General features: G+C 38.6%; 1 protein-coding gene across 4 annotated transcripts in view; it reads right to left on the minus strand.

Moving 5' to 3' along the window:
- RB1CC1 (RB1 inducible coiled-coil 1) overlaps positions 1-19,356 on the minus strand; it is an 82,085-nt gene that overhangs the window by 51,498 nt on the left and 11,231 nt on the right. For 3 of the 4 annotated variants that reach the window (XM_065053536.1, XM_065053534.1, XM_065053535.1), the window contains 4 exons: positions 17,438-17,556; positions 14,466-14,593; positions 11,047-11,173; positions 10,627-10,797 (listed from right to left, as the gene is read on the minus strand). In XM_065053536.1, the coding sequence (XP_064909608.1) occupies positions 10,627-10,797; positions 11,047-11,173; positions 14,466-14,536 (369 nt within the window). In that variant the 5' untranslated portion in view covers positions 14,537-14,593; positions 17,438-17,556. Of the gene's footprint in view, positions 1-4,523; positions 4,580-10,626; positions 10,798-11,046; positions 11,174-14,465; positions 14,594-17,437; positions 17,557-19,356 lie in introns of those variants that run through there. The other variant, XM_065053537.1, reaches the window with a different exon arrangement.

The following is a 19,356-nucleotide window of genomic DNA, read 5'->3' on the forward strand; positions in this document are numbered from 1 at the left end:
TGTGTAGGACCTTATGTTGCCTCCTCATTGGAGTCTTCAGGTGGCCTGTCAACAGAGAACTGATTCAGTAAGAAAATGTATGGCTTACCTTAGCTAACTTAACCCGTGCAACTATGCTGCATGTTTCTTTGTCCACACCAACAGATCCTTTCCGTACATACTTAATAGGAGTGCCGGTAACAGAACGATGTTTAAGTACCTTATATAATGAAACTGTTGGAAGAAATTGCACCAAACCAGGAGTTACGCAGCCATGGTGGTGGTGTTGGGATACTTCGAGACAGGCTGCCAGGGAAAAAGCTACATGGTATTGTGATAAATTGTACAAGTTCAATGACTCTCCTGCATTGCTCCTTGAACCACAGGAGTTCCACCTTATGGGCACCTATTTGCTTTTATCTAAATTTCACAACACATCAGTATCTAAATAGTTTAGGGTTTGATGTGTCCCCTATAGACATATATGTCAATCACTCCCTGTGGTGCAATACCACAAATGTTGGCCAAATCAGATTCAGAATGTGTAGCAGAGAAAGTACAGAGAATGAAAGAAGGTACAGAGAAAGTATAGCCAAGAAGGTAGAGTGGATATGTCAGAGAGATGTTTTAGTCCAGTGGCAGGAAAAAGGCATTCAAGATTATGATAAAGACTCAAAATCCAGACTGGAAAGAAATTGGCCTTATGTTAAAGATGTTGTTTGATAGTACTGAGAGGGAGATGTTTGTGAAAACTGGTAAAAGGTTTGTTGAAGAACAGGTATTGGCAGGCAATATACAGGGAACATTAGATCAATACTGTCCCTTGGCGGATCCAGAGTGGGATCCTAATATCCTTATATCGAGGGACAGGCGGAATCGTTATTGACAGTGATTTTTTTATGGGATTAGACATGCTATGCCTAAAATCATAAATATGCCAAAACTTTCTGAGATTAAACAGGATCATAAGGAATCTCCTACTGAGTTTTTAAACCATCTTAAAGAGACAGCTCAAAAATATACTAATATAGATCCTGAACAGGGAAACAGAATTCTTAGTTGACACAGGAGCTCATTATTCTGTGTTAAACACTATGCAGGGAAAATTAAGTAATTATTCTGTAACAGTTATGGGTGCCATAGAGAATTGTGAAACATGGCGTTTCTTTAACCCAGTGCTTAGAATGTTTATATGTAGAGTTTTGTTACTTACTCTGATTTTATACCACGTGTCTTATCCTGTGTACAACGAATGATTGAAAAAAAGCTGTAATCGTGTAATGGCTATGCAATTATTAAAAAAAGAGGAAGGAGATGTGGCAGTATTCTGCCATCAGGCCTCTGAGAGACTACAAGATTCAGTGTGAGAATAAGCATTGGTGGAAAAATACAAGAAGCAAGGACTGTATACTGATTGATACATCAAGAACAGGGGGGTAACTTGTGATAGAACAAAAAATGCCCCAGTTTTGGTGGGAACACAAGATATATTGCTTATGTAATGACTAACTTAGCAAATCAGCAAATGCTTGGTCAAGCATCATAGCAAGTATAAATGCAAGCCTGAATTTGTAATAAATGTCTCTCTTCGCACCTTAGTCCATGCCTCATTCACTACAAACAAGAACACTCTGATAAACCATTATTTTATTTTTAATGCTGTATGGAAGAGGTGGGGTCAAAAAGAAAACACTGTTTCAGTCAGTTCTACAACCCTGCTTTCAAAATGGGAGGGTGTGCAGCAAGAAAATGAAGTAGTGAAGCTTTTTGCTTCCTTTGGAGTATCTGTGTAGCTTAAAAGTAGTTCAGAACTTAAAAGCTATTCAGCTATATCTTATCACTCCCTCACTACTGAAACACATCTTCAAGTGATTTGGCTTTTTCTTCCTACCATCTCCATAGACAACAATTCTGGGGAGATTTCCTAAGGCCACTACAGAAGGATCAAGACTGAACTATTTCACATAACCCATGTGGCAGATCCAGCTGTCCTGATAAAGACCAGGGCAACTAGCATGGCAGCCACTGGTTCTTTTATTTTTGTGCCCTTTTTACCCCAGCATGGCAGCTGTCACATACACACCTTGGCTGGGTGCTGACCTCCACGTACCCACCAGGGTATGGTGCCCACAGTCACACACAGCCCTCCGGCAGGAAAGCAAGGGAGGCAAGACCCCCCACTCAACAGACAGGGTCCCAACCCAATGGGCACCTCAGCCCAGAAAAGCTTCTGGTCCATGTCCAAATATTATCACAGCTCAGATCCAACCAGTTTATAAATAGTTCTCCTGTCAAAGAGCCTCTTTGAGTGGTCTGAAAGCAGAGGAACTGTCATTGAAATCTCTACCCTCAGACTGGGACACCATATGAGGAAACCTCCCAGGACTGACAGCCCTCAAACTCGCCCTTGGTGAGCAAACAGTACTTCTGGATATAACCTTGAGTGAGTTCTTGCCCCTTTGGGCAAGCAATTTATCTTCTGGCTGTCCTTGAGAGAGTTTTCCCTTTGCGAGTGTGTGCACGTGCTTTGGATCATCATTCTTGTGAGTCACCATGTAGTAGAGTCATACAATCATTTTGGTTGGAAGAGAACCTTAAGATCAAGCCCAACCATAACCTAAATTTAGCACTAAACTGTGTCCCCAAGAGCCTCATCTATATGTTTTTCAAACACCTCCACGGATGGTGACTCCACCACTTCCCTGGGCAGCCTGTTCAAATGCTTCACAGACCTTTCCATGCAGGGACTGGGAACTGCTAGAGAGAGTCCAGCATAGGGCAACAAAGGTGATAAAGGGAGTGGAGCACCTCCCTTATGAAGAAAGGCTAAGGGAGCTGGGTCTCTTTAGTTTGGAGTAGAGGAGACTAAAGGGGGACCTTATTAATGTCTATAAGTATATAAAAGGTGAGTGCCATGAGGATGGAGCCAGGCTCTTCTCGGTGGCAAACAATGATAAGACAAGGGGTAATGGGATCAAGCTGGAACACAAGAGGTTCCACTTAAATTTGAGAAGAAATTTCTTCTCAGTGAGGGTGACAGAGCACTGGAACAGGCTGCCCAGGGGGGTTGTGGAGTCTCCTTCCCTGGAGACATTCAAGACCCACCCTGGACATGTTCCTGTGTGACCTCACCTAGGCGTTCCTCCTCTGGCAGGGGGATTGGACTAGATGATCTTCTGAGGTCCATTCCAATCCCAAACATACTGTGATACTGTGATTAAATGTTTTCTAATATCCAATCTGAACCTCCCCTGATGCAACCTCAGACCATTTCCTCTCCATTTATCACTAGCTACTCAGGAGAAGAGACCAACACCCTCCATGCTACAGCCTCCTTTCAGGTAGTTGTAGTAAGTGATACGGTCTCCCCTCAGCCTCCTTTGCTCCAGACTAAACAGCCCCAGTTGCCTCAGCCACTCCTCATCAGACTTGTGCTCCAGACCCCTCACCAGCTTTGTTGCCCTTCTCTGAACTCTCTCCAGCACCTCAAAGTCTTTCCTGTAGTGAGGGGCCCAAAACTGAACACAGTATTTGAGATGCAGCCTCATCAGCACCAAGTACAGGGGGACAATCACTTCCCTAGTCCTGCTGGCCACAGCAGGACTAGTAACAAGATGAGTAATAAAACCCCAACTGGCACACTGGCACATTGGACTTGCATGGATAGTGCTAAATGTTATTGGAGTGCTGACTGGTTTTGCAATTGTCCCTGTTGCTCACTGGTTTCTGTGGTTTTGATTTGGTGTTGCCACGAAATAAAGTCTGAGTTTATCCTTCGCTTGGGTTAGTTTTGTCCACCTCTGTGACAAACAGTATGTCTGTATGCAGAAAAGAATTCAGCAGCTCTCTGCTAAATGAATACAGTGTAAAACCCGAATTATGCGAGGCATCTAAATAAAGGTCTGCAATACAACATATTTTTAACACTTCTCAGTAAAGTTGCCAGCTCCAGCATAGAAAATGAAGCCTGCCTAACAACAGGCTTGCTTTTGTCATTGATTTTTCACAGGTCCTCTCAAGGATAGCTGGCAGACACCCAATGGTTCACAGAGCAAAAATTTAACTTCAGTTGCCTTGTAGAGCTATGTCCATCTTGGTTATACCAGCATACCTACAACAGTGACAGCTTTACCACAACACTGGAATGTGGACCTCAAAATCACCATCACCAGTACAAAACTAGAATAAATCCAGGCTAATCTCAACTTGCTGTAAATAAAGGCATCCTCACTTCCTAATTTGTCAAGAAATTCACAGACCCAACAGAAAGATTTTTATCTTTGGCTGGGTGCTTTAACAGAACATTTATTTGAATTATTTCCTTCAATCATAATAATTTAGGTGATTCATCTGATTACAATTACTTCTGTTTAGTATGTTTCAACCAAAATCAGTAGAAGCAACAAAGTATGTTTTATCTAAAACAGAAATTAACTGCCATTGATTTCAAGACACTGTCTTTGCATCCTACTGTCATAATTCTGCTCATGTGAATTAAGAAAATATGGGAAGGTCTGTTTGTCTTAAGTGGTCTTTGGACTTACCTCTAAAGAACAAAAAGTTCTCAGGAAATGCAGGGTTCTTTCCATTCTCTACAACCCTGTAGTAAAAGGAAACAAGTCATCAAAGTCCTCTATCGCCATGTGTCTGAAATCCTGTAGAAAGGACTCCTTATAGGTTTCAGTCACCCTAAAAATCAACCTCAAACCAAAAAAAAAGATCCTTGAAAGTGAAATTACACATGCCCATATACTATAACAGCAGATTAGCACTTCCACAAAAGGTTACTGTTCTCTTGCTTACCAAAATTAGTAACCAAGACCATTATCTATAATTTATACAGCTCCAACTAAAACATCAATAAAGCTAACTAGATAAACCAACTTCAATATTTTAGCTTTTAAAATCTGTAATTGGAACAGTTAACTTCACTGTGAGAGAGACTTGGATATTTCATGGCAATTTCTCTCCTTTCATTCTCCTTTAATATTCGTCATTTTTGGTGACCGCATCCTTCAGACAGTTCTCCACACAGTACATAACTTATGACATACTCGGAACAAGTTATTCTGCAAGTCATAACTTAATGACTTTCTTCATTACTGTTTTCACTGGCTCTTCACTCCAACATTAAAAGTGGGCTTAGAGAAGTCAAGTGACAGAGTTCACCACAGAAGAAAATACTGAGAAGCTGACATAAACCGCCACAGCCAGGGAAGCAAACCATGGTGCAAGGTAAGTGGTAACTTCTACTAGCTTGATTCCAAGCCACACAAATCATCTTCTCCTGGTGAATTTTCTAAAGGCTTGAACTAACAGTTCTGGTTACAAAGGCCAACCAAAACAAATGCTGTATCTTTTAGTATGCCTTAGGGTAGATCTGTCAGTATGCTGTAAACTGAAACCTACTCCATTTTTACCCTATTCCCTAACACCCCTCCAGCTGCACTACTTTAAGATATGATATTGATCACTAATCTGAGTTACAAACAACTCCGGACTTTTGTGGAGGAGCCAGAACTGTGTCTATTAGACTAATAATGCTATTCATCCTTTTTAGCTAAATTAATTTAGCTACACAATTGTTACAGACATTACAACACCTAAAAGAACATTAAAATTTTAAAGTAACTCTTTCCCAAAGGGTTTCAAAACAGCTTTCTAGTAGAACTGAAAGAGCATTTCTCTAAATAGTATACAAACAGCTTTCAGGAAGAATGACTGTATTTCTTGGCTTAAGTATTATGAAGTGTTTGGAACTAAACCAAGAATGATCTAGGTACGATGACTACAGCCACAGCTTTAGGCAACCAAGTGAAATGACCACATAGTTTCTCATCCTCATTTCTATTTCTCAAAGAAAAACTGACCAGAATTGACAGTTTGATGATGACAGCAACAGCATCACCTGAAACATAAAATATATCCACTAACAAAATGTCCAAGTTTCAATATCCTTCTTCTAGGACAAACAACACAGGAATTTCAGCTGGATCACTAACTGAAAAAAAAAAGTCCTTTCCTAAAGGCTAAGCTACCAGAAATCATTTTAAGCAACAGTGTTAAAAGACCTCAAGGTTAGATAAGATTCACACAACATAGTTTATCGCGCAACGCACTATGTAGAGAACAACTTGTCTCTTCCTAAGCTGGTGTGTATGTAACTTTTTACAAACACACTGTGTACCTCATTGTCCACATACTGCAGCTCAAGGCCAAAACTGCTGAACTGGAAGAGAGGTGGGAAACCAGGCTCTTTGTAAAAGGGCACGCTACAGCCCTTTAGGTACAGACTTCTCAAAGGAAAGTTTTTAGTCAAAGGGAAACCAGGACACTTGAGACATAAAATGAAGATAGGCTTAGAAAGTTTCTTTAACTGACATTTAAAAGCCAGACAGTAGATACCACAAACACTGACCAAAAAAGATCTGATTAAAAGAAATTTGTAAAACAAAGATATCATGCCACATATGATAAAACCTATGGCAAGAAAGGAACAAGTTTATGTAACAGACATAACTACTTTAAAGCTACTGAATCTTTGAATTCTACATAATGAGATCTTGGTGAATCAACAGGAACTTAAGAAAATCTGTATAGATGTTATATCATGAAAGCAAAAAGAAAGAATAAAATGAGATCTTGATATGATAATCACAGTACTGTACAGTGGAAAGCCAAACAAGAGGTAGCAAGTTTCACACAGAAATGATTTTTGGTTAGTAGGTATTAAATCTAAATAAGGCTACATGTAAGTTAACGAAAATAGTTTCAATTGGGAAAAAAAATAATGGCTGCTTTTACATATACCTATACCCTAAGCATATATGGACACAAGCCCATAAGGATGCCAAGGCCTCCACTGTGAACTAAAAGATTACTTTTGTTCATACCTGAATAGTAACTACAGATATCTGAAAATTATGACAAAAAAAACGCAGAAAGCAAAAGTAGAATTTAAATGGATAACTTTCAGCTTTAGATAGGCAAAAAATGATGGAAAGGCATGGATTAATAAAAATACTTGTTAAAGGAGAATCCAGAACTACTTGTTACTGTACGAAAAAAAAGCAATATACCAGTGTATACAAAGTATGGGTCAGAAAAAAGTGAACCAGAATTCTCTCCGCACCTTTCCCTACAGTACAAATAAGATTTAAAATAAGGTAAGGTAAAACAAACAAACGAACAACACCTTTCATACAGTTCTACAGCGCAGTTGCCAAGCAATATACAGTTCATGTCACAGATGCTGAAAGACTTGATTAAATTAAACAGTTTTCAGGCATGCTTAAAATGAGTTAGAAATAAGATAGAAATAAAAGTCTTCACACCCTGAAATATTCATAATCTTCTACACCACAAGCTTGCTTACTACTAAAGCAGACTTAGGGCATGAGGTACAAGAGATGACAAAGAGCTCTTGCACAAGTTAGCAGCAATTTCCTAAGCAATTTTTACTACTTCCTTCCTATGCTGTTTACAATTTCATATCAAGTCTGATTTAAAAATCATACTGTATATCCTCTTGGTAGAACAGATGTCAAATTAAATATAAACTGGTAGCTACAAAATATTCTCCTCCACTTCTACACAGTTATACATCACTGTTTCTTATTGCTGACAAGAATAGGTAAGACTTTCTATCATGAACAATGAGGTAGATTGTAACTTTCATTTTCCTAACATAAAACATTTTAATCACATATTAGTAGTAAATATGAATTAATGAAATGTAGTTATGTCAAATAATTACAATAGGCAAAAACACTCCATCAAGTACCACCACTCTGCTTTTCTGGTAAAGCAGGTTACTATCTCACTAAAATCAATAAAAAGACAAATCTTGGTTCATTATAAGGTAGATTTCTAGTGCCCATTTTGCAGGAAGTCTTCCATTATTCTCCCAGGTACTCTCAGTGTGCCTTTGGATGCATCGATCTCACAGCTACAGAGGCTCAGCGCTTTTATAGCTCCCCCCAGATCCTCATCAATTTTGAGAAGGATTAATATCCCATACTCCCTCTTCCAGCCAAGAGTCTCATGATGAAACTTGAGGAAGATAAATGTTCTAACCACATTCCCAGCCCTCCCTCAGTTTCTTCTGAATTACTGCTCAATATGCTTCAAGCAGGTATCATGAAAAACTGCTTTAGTACAACACTGTAATACTTAACTCCTTTACACAGTTTCCACACCTTGGTACATGTAAAACGATAGTCTATTTGCTCATCTTCCACCATATATGACAGTTTTGTCATTCCCCTGAACTCCCAAAGAAGTACCCAATGCGTCATTACAGCCTAACAGAGAGCCAATGGTTTTGAAAGACCTCAGTCTTGGGTAAAATTAACTGTGGGTATAGAGGTGTTCCAGATTTAAGAATAATACCACTTATTTAACCTTTAAATAAATTTCTAAGTTTTTCACTTAAGTATTTTTTTTTCTAAGTTATATAATTGTAGCCCTTTTACAAGCAAGGAAGAACAGGAAGAGCTGGGGAACAGAGAATAATCTTTTTCAAGATAAATCTGCAGGCTAAAAACAAAAACTCTATTCTACTTAAATCCACATTTAAAGACCTTTAAATACCAAATTCCACCCTCCAACCCATAATAACATTAACAGGTGCCATCAAGTATTGAAAGATTTTCTTCTTGCAAAACAGTTCAGGATCTCTGTGTCCAGATAAACTTTTCAGTCCCCAGCTAAATATTCTAGCTCCAGCTGGCCAATAAAAGCTGCACTCTACGCACAGACTTTGAAGAGCATTTCCGAAATATGGGCTTCCCTTACAGAAGGCTTGTCAACCAGAATGAGCTAGTGAAGTTCTAAATTATTAATTAAAAAGCAGAAACATTGCAATAAACTTGTTTGCTCTGCATATTAATAAATCCTTCAGAATTAAGGAGGAAGAGATGGTAGCATTAACAATTCTTTTCAAGTCTAAGTAGGAGTATTTTTCATAAAACTCCTGGAATATAAAAAGCTTACTCCAGAGGAATTACATTTGTTCTATCAGAGTATACTAACTTTACCAGACCAAAATCAAAATTAAGAATCTTCAAACCAAATTAAGAATCTTCAAGACCACAAAATTAGACACAGCATGAAGAAAGAAGATAAAATATCAACAATAAGAAATGTGGGACTGGGTACTACCACCTTTCACTTCTGTTACCCTAAATACAGCACAAAGACCATAGTAATTACTACATCCCCACTTTCATACCGAATTAACATTAAGCATTTAACATATATCAGTATTGCTGACTTTTATAAGATCATCTTAACACCCCACAAGAAAAAAACAAGGTTTTAAAGCACTTTGGGTTTCAGCTGCCTAAACCAGAATCCTCAGAGTCTTCAAGGAGCACAAATGAAAACCTCCCACTCCTAGCTGAATTCACATTGAAATACACTCTTCTCGGTATGATGGTCATATGATTCACAGATCCCTAATTACTCAAGGTCCTTGTTACTAAGTCAGCAGAACTGTCAACAGGTGGCAGACAGAGGAAGACAGTCTGCTGGACTCAATCCTGACCTTAAATCAGACAGTATGTCAAGGTCAGATTATTTAGGCTAACTTTCCCAGTCCTGACAGGTCAGGAAGCCAAGGAGAAAAAACAAATCCAACCCTGTACTATATGCAAGACTTGGCACTTTTGCCTGCATTCAGCTATACAAAAAAAACAGCTCCTTAAAGTGCTAAATATTCTTTTGGTCTACATTCAAGTTGTCATTGAAACCAAGAAACCTTATTACCAAGACAACAGGCTAAAAACATATATTACTATTCATTTTGTTTTAAGTGCTACACATAACCATTTCCTCACTCCTAGCTGTTGAATATTTAAATAATCTTTAGAGACATGAAAAATATTTAATGCATTTATAATACAAAATTTGAAAAGGCAAATTAGGACAGTATTTGCTAACATTAAGAAAAATAATCCAGCTACTGAAGGCATTGTGTCACTCTCTTGAACATGCAGCCACTCCTGCTGCATGCACACTTGATATCTTACTGACCATGTTGCAGAAAACTAGTTTCTCCTATCAAAATAATACAAAAGTAATCAAATTGGTAATCTGACAAGTCTGTTTTCTATGTAAGTAAAAGCCAGCACTCAATAATAAAAGACCTGAATTTTAGGAAAAGGAAGCTTAGTTTTATTAATTCCTCACCAGTTGTTTAGACATATAAGATGAAACACAATCTTGGCAAGGTGCTTTTAAAAATTCTACTGCTAATTTTCTACTTGGATTAACATTTTCAAAGTAACAAACTCTTCTGTTTACAGGTTGAGGCAGACTGAAGACACTGAAAATAAGGCAGAGCATTAAGGCATGGGTCCAAAGCAAACAGACTGCTTTTATCTTGCAAATCCTGTAAACACAAGCATCCATAAAGCTCTATTACAATATGCTTTTGAAAAAAGCTTTGAACACGTTGAAGAAACGAACGCATTACAATGCCTACCTTAAAATTTCAAGACAAAGGCTCTGAAGAATACAGCACCACTAATATGCTACTCTTACTGTCTTTTGAACAAACTATTTCATAATTTGTAACAAGTGTCCCCTGTGACATCTAAAAGGTTATCTTCCTTTGGTGTACAAGTGCAGTAAGAATTTACTTACCACAGCAAGCTGTGTCCGTGATGCTACCGTATGAAACACTGCAGGCATCATGAGAGATTCTTCTACTTTCAATTCCATCTCATTCTCTGCTGAAAATGTGGTTTTGGGGATAGCTGGTGGACGTTCGCACAAGATCATTTCTTTGTTGAATAAAAAAATTGGGTTGGTGTCCTACATTCAAAAAGAAAATGAAGCCAAACATTAAGGCAACTTATTCTTCAATCACCAATTATTCCATCACATGGGTAACATGTCTTAAGAACACATTAAGAGCTACATCTATAAGCTGAATACATCAACAGCGTTTTTTCTAAGCTAAGAAACCCAGCAAACGGTACAATACTTTAAAATCCCTTAGTAAAACATGTTTTTCTTCCCCTAAACATGACAGTTGAGGTGAGAAATGCAGTATGCACTTACTGTTCCAGCACTGTAACTACACACTCTTCTATCTGGTGCCATACACTCTCCTCCATTGACAACCAGTACTTGGTGCTGAATGGCAATCTTATACTTTGTTTGAATTGCATGTTTCAGATCAGCCACACTGGAAAAAAATGGGAAGAGAAGATGACACTATCAGCATATTTGTGCGTCTAATTTTACATATTCCTGTAATAGAGACAGGTGACTTGTCCGTATCGAAGTAGAATATTTTAAAAGAAATATTACTTTTTATTCTGCACAAATAGATATTTTTAAGTTTTGTAAGTGCTGTGATGTGTCGCACTCTGAATATCCACCTACTAAGCTATCAGCTAAAAGATGACAGCCTCTGCATTACTTTTAAGTTATCAGCAATCTTCTTCCAAGAAGTTCTGATAGGATGCTGAAATTCTGTATCAAGTCACGTCACGCATTTAGGATAATAACTTTTAAAGTCACATTATGCTCTTTGAATATATACTTGATGAACAAACAGCTGGTTTACTGAAACCCTAGAAGACAACAGCAAGCATATTAACACTTTCTTATGCATAACATAAGCACAACTTCACCTCAACAACTCTGACTGACTTCCTGTATGTGAAGCGCAGTATAGCACTTAACAATAACAGGAAATTAAACAATCCATGTATATGCAACAAATTCATATAAACATTACAGACACTTCTAATGCAGAAACAGTACATCAATAAACCATTCCTGGTTTTGTTCACCACCCTTAACCTTTAATTCTAGGTGATGACAAGGTCACATTATTGACTATTTTAGACAGTTCTGGGGTTCATTTTGAAGACACAGGCAAACAGCAAGCTAAACAAGAATTTACTAATATGATACAGTAACTGACCTGAACTATAACACACTAAGGCAGTACCTGTACAAAGGTATTAAAAAGCTTCAGAGTATCAAGTGAATAATTAATATAAGCATCAATGGTTTTGATACAAATGGTAGGAAGCATAGCCTACATATAGACTAGTTATTTAAAAAATAAAGATCAGTTATCTAAAATAACCATGATTCAATATGACATTGTGAATTCACTACAAATATCTCACAAGCACAAGCTTGTACTCGCTAGCTGCGTCACTGTAAGTGCTCATCTATCGTCTCCATGGTCTCTGGGAAAACAGCTTGGCCTGTCCATGCATTAGACATGGAGATAGGCAAAGAACCCAAGAAAGTTAGCCTTGCTAGAAAGAGCAAGTCTACTTACACAGATACACAGAATAAGAAGTTAAACTCTTCAACTGAAAAGCCTTGAATAGTCTTCTCAAAGAACTATCCAACTGAACAAAGAGTTGATCCATACCAGACTATTAGGTGCTTCACACACCATGATTTAGCAACATAATGTCTCCAAGTAACTGAGAGCATACAGGGGTGCTGACACATCTGCAAATGACCCAGTAGATCCAGAATGGCTGAGATGAAATGCTATTTCACGTACAAAAACACGCAGAGCATCAATGGCTTTGCAGAAGAGCATGCAAAACCACTCAATGTAGATAGTCCTAGGGCTCTTCCACCCCAAAGAAGTTTCAAAATCCAGACTCACTTATTGAGTCATGAAAATTACAAACAGGAATTCAAGAGAAAAGGACATAATGGATTTGGGCATAAAATCCACGGCAGAAGTCTTTCAAGCACAATCACAACTCATCCATCACTGACAGAATACAAATACAGCAGGTAAACTTGGCTCTTGCAAGCTCCAGGGTATATGGGCTATCATGATAAATGATTTACTTATTAGATCAGAATCCTATATGAGAACAAGGGAAAAGGATCCAATGTATCCAGCATATCTAGACCTCTCTGAAAGCATATTTACATTTGCAAGATGCTTTTAATGGGCAGTGGAAAAAAAAAAATAGAAGCAGCAAAGCTGTTGGGACTTGACTGTGATTCTGTAACACTGCTCACACCTCAGGCAGTACAGAGTTCAAAAGTTCATGTTCTACATATAAAATGCTGTAAAATGTTTTGGAGCCTCACGACACAGGGCAGAATCATCCTGGAAATGAGAGAAAACCCCATCTATATTCCAGTTCTTCAGCATCCAATCTAAAAATACTAGAGGCTGAACGTTTTCTTCAGGATGAGTATATACTGAGAGGTAAGAGTAGTCTGCAGAATTTCTTCTGTGATACTAGTCAGTAAAAAAGCTTTTTATATAGGAATTCTAAATAACAATGTCATTCAATGAAAGGTCACAGAAGATCAGAAGTCATTCTGACAGATTTTCCAAAAAGCACCAAACAAAACACCAGACTTGGCTAAGAGCAGGTCACCCTGTCTCACTACCCCAGAAAGTAAATAACCTCTCCACCTGTTCATGGGACTTCAAACAAACACAAGCACCTTTTCAAGGCATTGAAAACACTAATCCAAAAAAACCCCAAAATTAACTCAAATACACAAAAACCTAGAAGATAACTGCGGCAGGATGCAAACCCCCCTCTCTCCCCCTCCCTCCTTCAGTATGGAAGGAGTAGGCGCATCTCCCTCTCTCTCTGCTACTTGAGGCTAGCAGCTTCTTTTGTTTGGCCCCAGAGCACCCTGGCCAGGGCCATCAGGAGAAGGGAGTGCTGAGGCATCAGTGAGCTGCTGGGTGCCTGTGGCTAGTGTGGAGGATATTTGGAGGCTTCAGGGGCACCCCAAAGGTGGGGGTGCAGAGAAGCTTCTGGAATGCCTACAGTCAGATCTGATCAGCCAATAAAAAAAACACGGGACTCTCGTCGAGACTCAGCCCATTGTCGCGGGTCTCTCAGAGCACGAGGTTAGCCACTGCTGCCAGGAGCCACGGCGCCCCGCTCCCCGGGACTGAGACTCCGCTTGTCTTGCCACCACATGTGTAAGTAAATTAACCCTCGCAGGACTGTGAGTACATATACTTTCCATGCACATTTGCACGTGTATTTTCCATGCTCAATATGAGCACGTGTATAAATTATTTTCTTGCACAATCACGAGTGTTCACTTTCCGTACTCACTACGAGTACATGTATGTCTTTAAAAATAATCCCATACCTTATTCAGGCAAGTGTGTACTTCTCTGGGACTCGGGGACGGCTCCAGCATTGTTTTGGGTGAAGTCATGTGCATGCACTCTGTGGACCACCTGTTGTATTAGTTGCTGCCCCCTAATAATTTTCCTCAACTGATATCCGAACCTGTATTTAAGTCACTTTTGGAGTGTTAAAATCCTGTTTCTCACCAGTTTAATTCCCTTAAACTAACCTCGGGGTGCCTCCGTGACAATAACTATAGGGACTGACCAAAACAAAACCAAGTATCAGCTCTCCAGAACTCAGCATGCAAAAAGTATGCATACACTCTTAAAAATTTATTTTAAAAACAAACAATAGGCAATTAATTTACTTTCTTACTTTTGTACAGCAAGTTCTGTGTCAAAGGTAAGGGTAGTTCCAGTGTTGACCAGAAATACGTATAGCTTCATGATGATTTCTTTAGGTCTCTGAAGTTTATAACTTCCACTGATAAAATCATTTAGAAACTGAAAAAAATTTCAAATGTTAGTTTCACATACAAGTTACAAAAAAGACACTTACATGCTTTTGAAAAAATACTTGCAGATATATAGCAGTGAACACATCAGCTTTCATATTCCACAGTTCTTTACCCATTACTAAACATATAGATGCTCCCATGACCAGAAACATGGGCATGGTAAGCCTCTGCATTGGCAGATGGTTAGGAGAACACATGAAAACATACACTGAGGAGAATTTGAGGGGAGGGCAGGGGGAGAGGAAAAGACAACTTTCAGTTGCAGAGAACACCTGGCTTTTCTCAATTATGAAATGCATTTTTAAAGCCCCAGGTACAGTTATTTCCAGACATATTTTCTAAATTTAACAAACAGCAGCATGTTCTATGCGCTAAGTTTACTGCTACAAAGTCTACTGGCTCACTACTATCCCTATCTATATTTTTTTCACTCAGACATATGGAAGTATTAGCAAAATATAAAAATAAACAGCTAAGATAATTTTTAACTTTTAATTCCTTATGAACGTATACAAAATGTACATATTTTCCTATTTTCAGCAAATCTGCAGCTACTTTCTTCATCACTAATAGTGAATATTGAGTGATTGAGAAAAGCAGTGCAGTCCAACATACTGCATGCTTTTTCAGTCCTGTGCCCTACAAGTATCTGTGTGAACAACTATAAGCACATTTTTCCAATGAATGAAACAGAAAAAAAAAAATAAAAAAACACACAAAGTTCTAAGACTTTTTCTCTTCTCCCCCAAAGGAGCTCAGAAGTTTATTCATAATTTCCCCCACACTAACAAAGCTGTTGCAGAAGTACAACTAGCACTGCAGTCACTCATGACCCGATTTTTTTTTTTTTAATGTAGAAGGAGTTAAGAAAAGCTGTAAAAGTTCTAACTACTCAGCAATATTCTTATATCATTATAAAAACAACTTTTTGTATTAAGTTACTTCACAGGAAGTAGTCCCACTTTCCCTGAAATGTGAACAGGATATACACACAAGGTCTACACAGCCAATTATATTATTGTAAAACAAACCGAAATTTGCGTTTATCTCCTTGCCTACAAACAGAAAAACTGAAGAGAAAAATAACAAAAACACCAGTAAAATGAGGAAGGGGGGGAGGTTTTACCAGAATAAGTCCAGAAAGTCAAAAGAACTTTCTTTCAAGAGAGTGGCTTTCCACACACTTTTCAAGTATTATAGTACATAAGCTTATAGTATATAAGCTAGTCAGAACATGCATGTTCACAACAAGGCTTCAGAAACAGAATCACATCAAACAAAAAAGCCCCAGTTAAATTATTTGATCTAAATTGAGTTTAGCTGTTCTTACACTTGAACTGTACTGCACTCAGTGGCACCAGTTCCAATTTATATGGGAAAAAGAATAATACACTCTATAAACAAAGTTATTAGACAAACACTGCTGAACATCAAGAACAAGCTAGCAATAATTTATTATTAAATTCTTTGGCCTAGGTTTCACAATAATCAGACTCGCATGTAGAGAGACTTCTTTTCACACAGGGTAGATTTGGGACCATGGTCCAGGTAGAATAAGAAACAAATGTGTTAAATAATACAATGCTTAAGGCGAGCACCCACCAAAAAAAAAAACTCTCTTCCACCTAAGCAAAGTAAAAGGCTCACACGGTATCTAGTTTTCACATAAATGCTACTTTCTCTAATATCAAGTGATATTTAAGAGATAATCTGTCCAGAAACCTCATGTAAATAAAGTAAAATTTTAATAAAACATTCTCCTCTCCACATGTGGCAGAATGCAACCCCCCCCTCTCTCCTTCAGTATGGAGGAGTGGGCACATCTCCCTCTCTCTCTGCTACTTGAGGCTAACAGCTTCTTTTGTTTGGCCCCAGAGCACCCTGGCCAGGGCCATTAGCAATGGTAGGGAGTGCCGAGGCACCAGGGAGGCACTGTGCCCAGTGTGGGGGATGTTTTTGGGAGGCTTCAGGGGCACCCACAGCCAGTGTGTGTGGGGGCAGAGGAGCTTCTAGAATGCCTACAGTCAGGTCTGATCAGATAAACACGGGACTCTCGTCGAGACTCCGCCCATTGTCTCCGCCCATTGTCACGGGTCTCTCGGAGCACGACGTTAGCCACTGCCACCAGGAGCCACGGCCCCCCCCGCTCCCCGGGACTGAGACTCCACTTGCCTTGCCACCACGCGTGTAAGTAAATTAACCCTCGCAGGACTGCGAGTATATTTATACTTTTCGTGCACATTTGCACGTGTACTTTAAATTATTTTCCTCGCACAATCGCGAGTGTACTTTCCTCCCGTGCTTCCACATTTGCACGTGTAAGTAAGTTAACTCTCGCAGGATTGCGAGTGTATTATAAATTTACCCTCGCGGAATCACGAGTGTACACTTTCCGTATTCACTATGAGTACGTGTATCTCTTTAAAAAATAATCCCCCACCGTGTTTAGGCAAGTGTGTATTTGTCTCGGACTCAGGGCCGGCTCTGGCATTGTTTTGAGTGAAGCCACGTGTATGCACTCTGTGGACCGCCTGTTGTGTTAGTTGCTGCCCCTTAATAATTTTCCTCAATTGATATCCGAACCTCTGTTTAAGTCACTTTTGGAGTGCTAAAACCCTGTTTCTCACTGGTTTAATAAAAGTTGGTTTTGGACCTTGTTGTCCCTTAAATTAACCTACGGGGTGTCTCTGTGACACCACACCTTAACACTAAAACTATTTAAAACACAGAAAGAAAAACACATTACTGAGATCAAAATGCTTATGACAGCATCTGCCACACAGGCATCAGCCGTCTGGAATTTTTTAACTTGAAGCAAAGAAAGAATTACCTTCAGGCACTATACAAAGTTACCACCTTCTTCAAATGCAAGAAGAGAATTAATGCACACATTTGCTTGACTTGATTTTTGGCAACAAAGTAGCATGGCTGTTCAAAGCCAGAGAAGATCTGCAAAGAAAAGATACAGAATGCAATTACAGGTATTATTAAAACGTCAAGATTTTATGGTCATCAGTGCATCTAACTCATCAATCAGTGTATGCCAATGCCAGAAAGAATAATTATGTGGGAGTTTGTTGTTGTTGTTGTATTTGTTTATGGGTTTTGTTTTGTTTTATTTGTTTGATTTAATTAACAATGCTCTCTGGTTACGAATCTGCTCAAAACTGCTACACACCTGAATATTATTGCTCATAAAATAAGTCCAAAAAAAAAAACCCTTCGTGATATTTTTCAGTATTTACAAGGAGGCAAAGTTAGCTCACTAAAAAGAACCGCTTTTATTTCCATTATCTGAAATAATTTTTCAGACCTTGTGCAAAATGCTGATATGGTGACACTAAAAGAAATACAGAAAGTCATAAAAAAATGCAACCTGACCAAGAAAATCCAGCGTAAAAATGTACACATGATACTGCTGTTGAATGAACAGCCGCATCCTGCAGCTGTATCCAGCAGATTCCTTAAGAAATCAGCACCACCTTCCTTACCTGAAACAAGGTAACCTTGTTTGTTGATCCATTCATCTACTTTCACAATGTTTGTTGCAATTTCTAAAAATTATTTTTGTTTTTAAATAAACTGAAGATGTTAGCATTCCCAGCTGCTTGTCACTGGCCTCGTCTTGCAGAACTGCCATTTAAACTACAATGGAAGCTACAACAATCAAAATGAGCCAGATCCGCAACGGTGGTCTTTTTAGGCTGCCTTAGTTCATTTTGAACTGTTGCTGGTTAACCAGCAGTGCTGAAGGAGAAGGAGCCCTTGGCAAGGAGGGTGGTGATGAGCAGTTGGGCTCAGGGTGCTCAGACAAGTGCACAATCAAACTCCGAACTACAAACAAACATTACTTCTACCACGTTAATGTTCTAGCAAGGTTTCTGAGATGATCAGGCACTATAAAGAGTGATAATCCATTACTAAAAATAGGTTTGCTGAAGCCTGAAAAACATTAGAGGGCGTAAATCACTTTATACAACTGATGCTACTAAGAGTAAATAAAAACTACTTAATCCCAAATTTGAAAACCTTACAAAAAAGGAAAAAATTACACAACTATTATATGTATTTTACATGCATGGAACAGATAGCTCTTCGTTAGGCTGTTGTTTGAACTATTATCTTTCTCCCTCCTGTCCACTCCCTCTTTTCTTCCTATGCAAAATGCATACATACAACCTTGGCAAAAGCAAAGGAGCAATAAAAGGGAAAAAAGCAATGTGTCTAAGTACTATCATTAGAAAATGAGTATCTGAAGTGTCCTCTTCCAATTTAGCTATCAGTAGTTCTACTCGAGCAAAATAATGTTATGAATACTCACTTCAGATCAGAGTAATACACATTAACATGAATAACAAGAAACTACTGAAACACTTCTGTGACAAAGTAGGATCACAATACTATAATCTCTATTCTTCTAATTCCATTGCAACCATTAAGTAGTCATAAAACAAGCATTGTTTCTTCCTTTCTTCCACCCAACATTTAAGCAAACAATCCTGAGGGACAGAAGTACACTCACAGAGGTAGGAAAAAAAATGTATTAAGTTACTCTGTAATAAAAAAAAACAAAAAAAAAAAACCCAAAACTCAAAACAAACAACAAAACCAAACAAACACAACAACCACCAAACAAACAAACAAAAAAAAAAAACAACACACAAACAAAACAAAAGTAGAATTCACCCACTCCCGAGGCTGCCACAAATCTGAGTGAGCACTTCCAGGAACAGAGGCAGCGTCTGAAGG

The sequence above is a fragment of the Columba livia genome, chromosome 2 (genome assembly GCF_036013475.1).
Source record: "Columba livia isolate bColLiv1 breed racing homer chromosome 2, bColLiv1.pat.W.v2, whole genome shotgun sequence".
Classification (NCBI taxonomy): Eukaryota; Metazoa; Chordata; class Aves; order Columbiformes; family Columbidae; genus Columba; species Columba livia.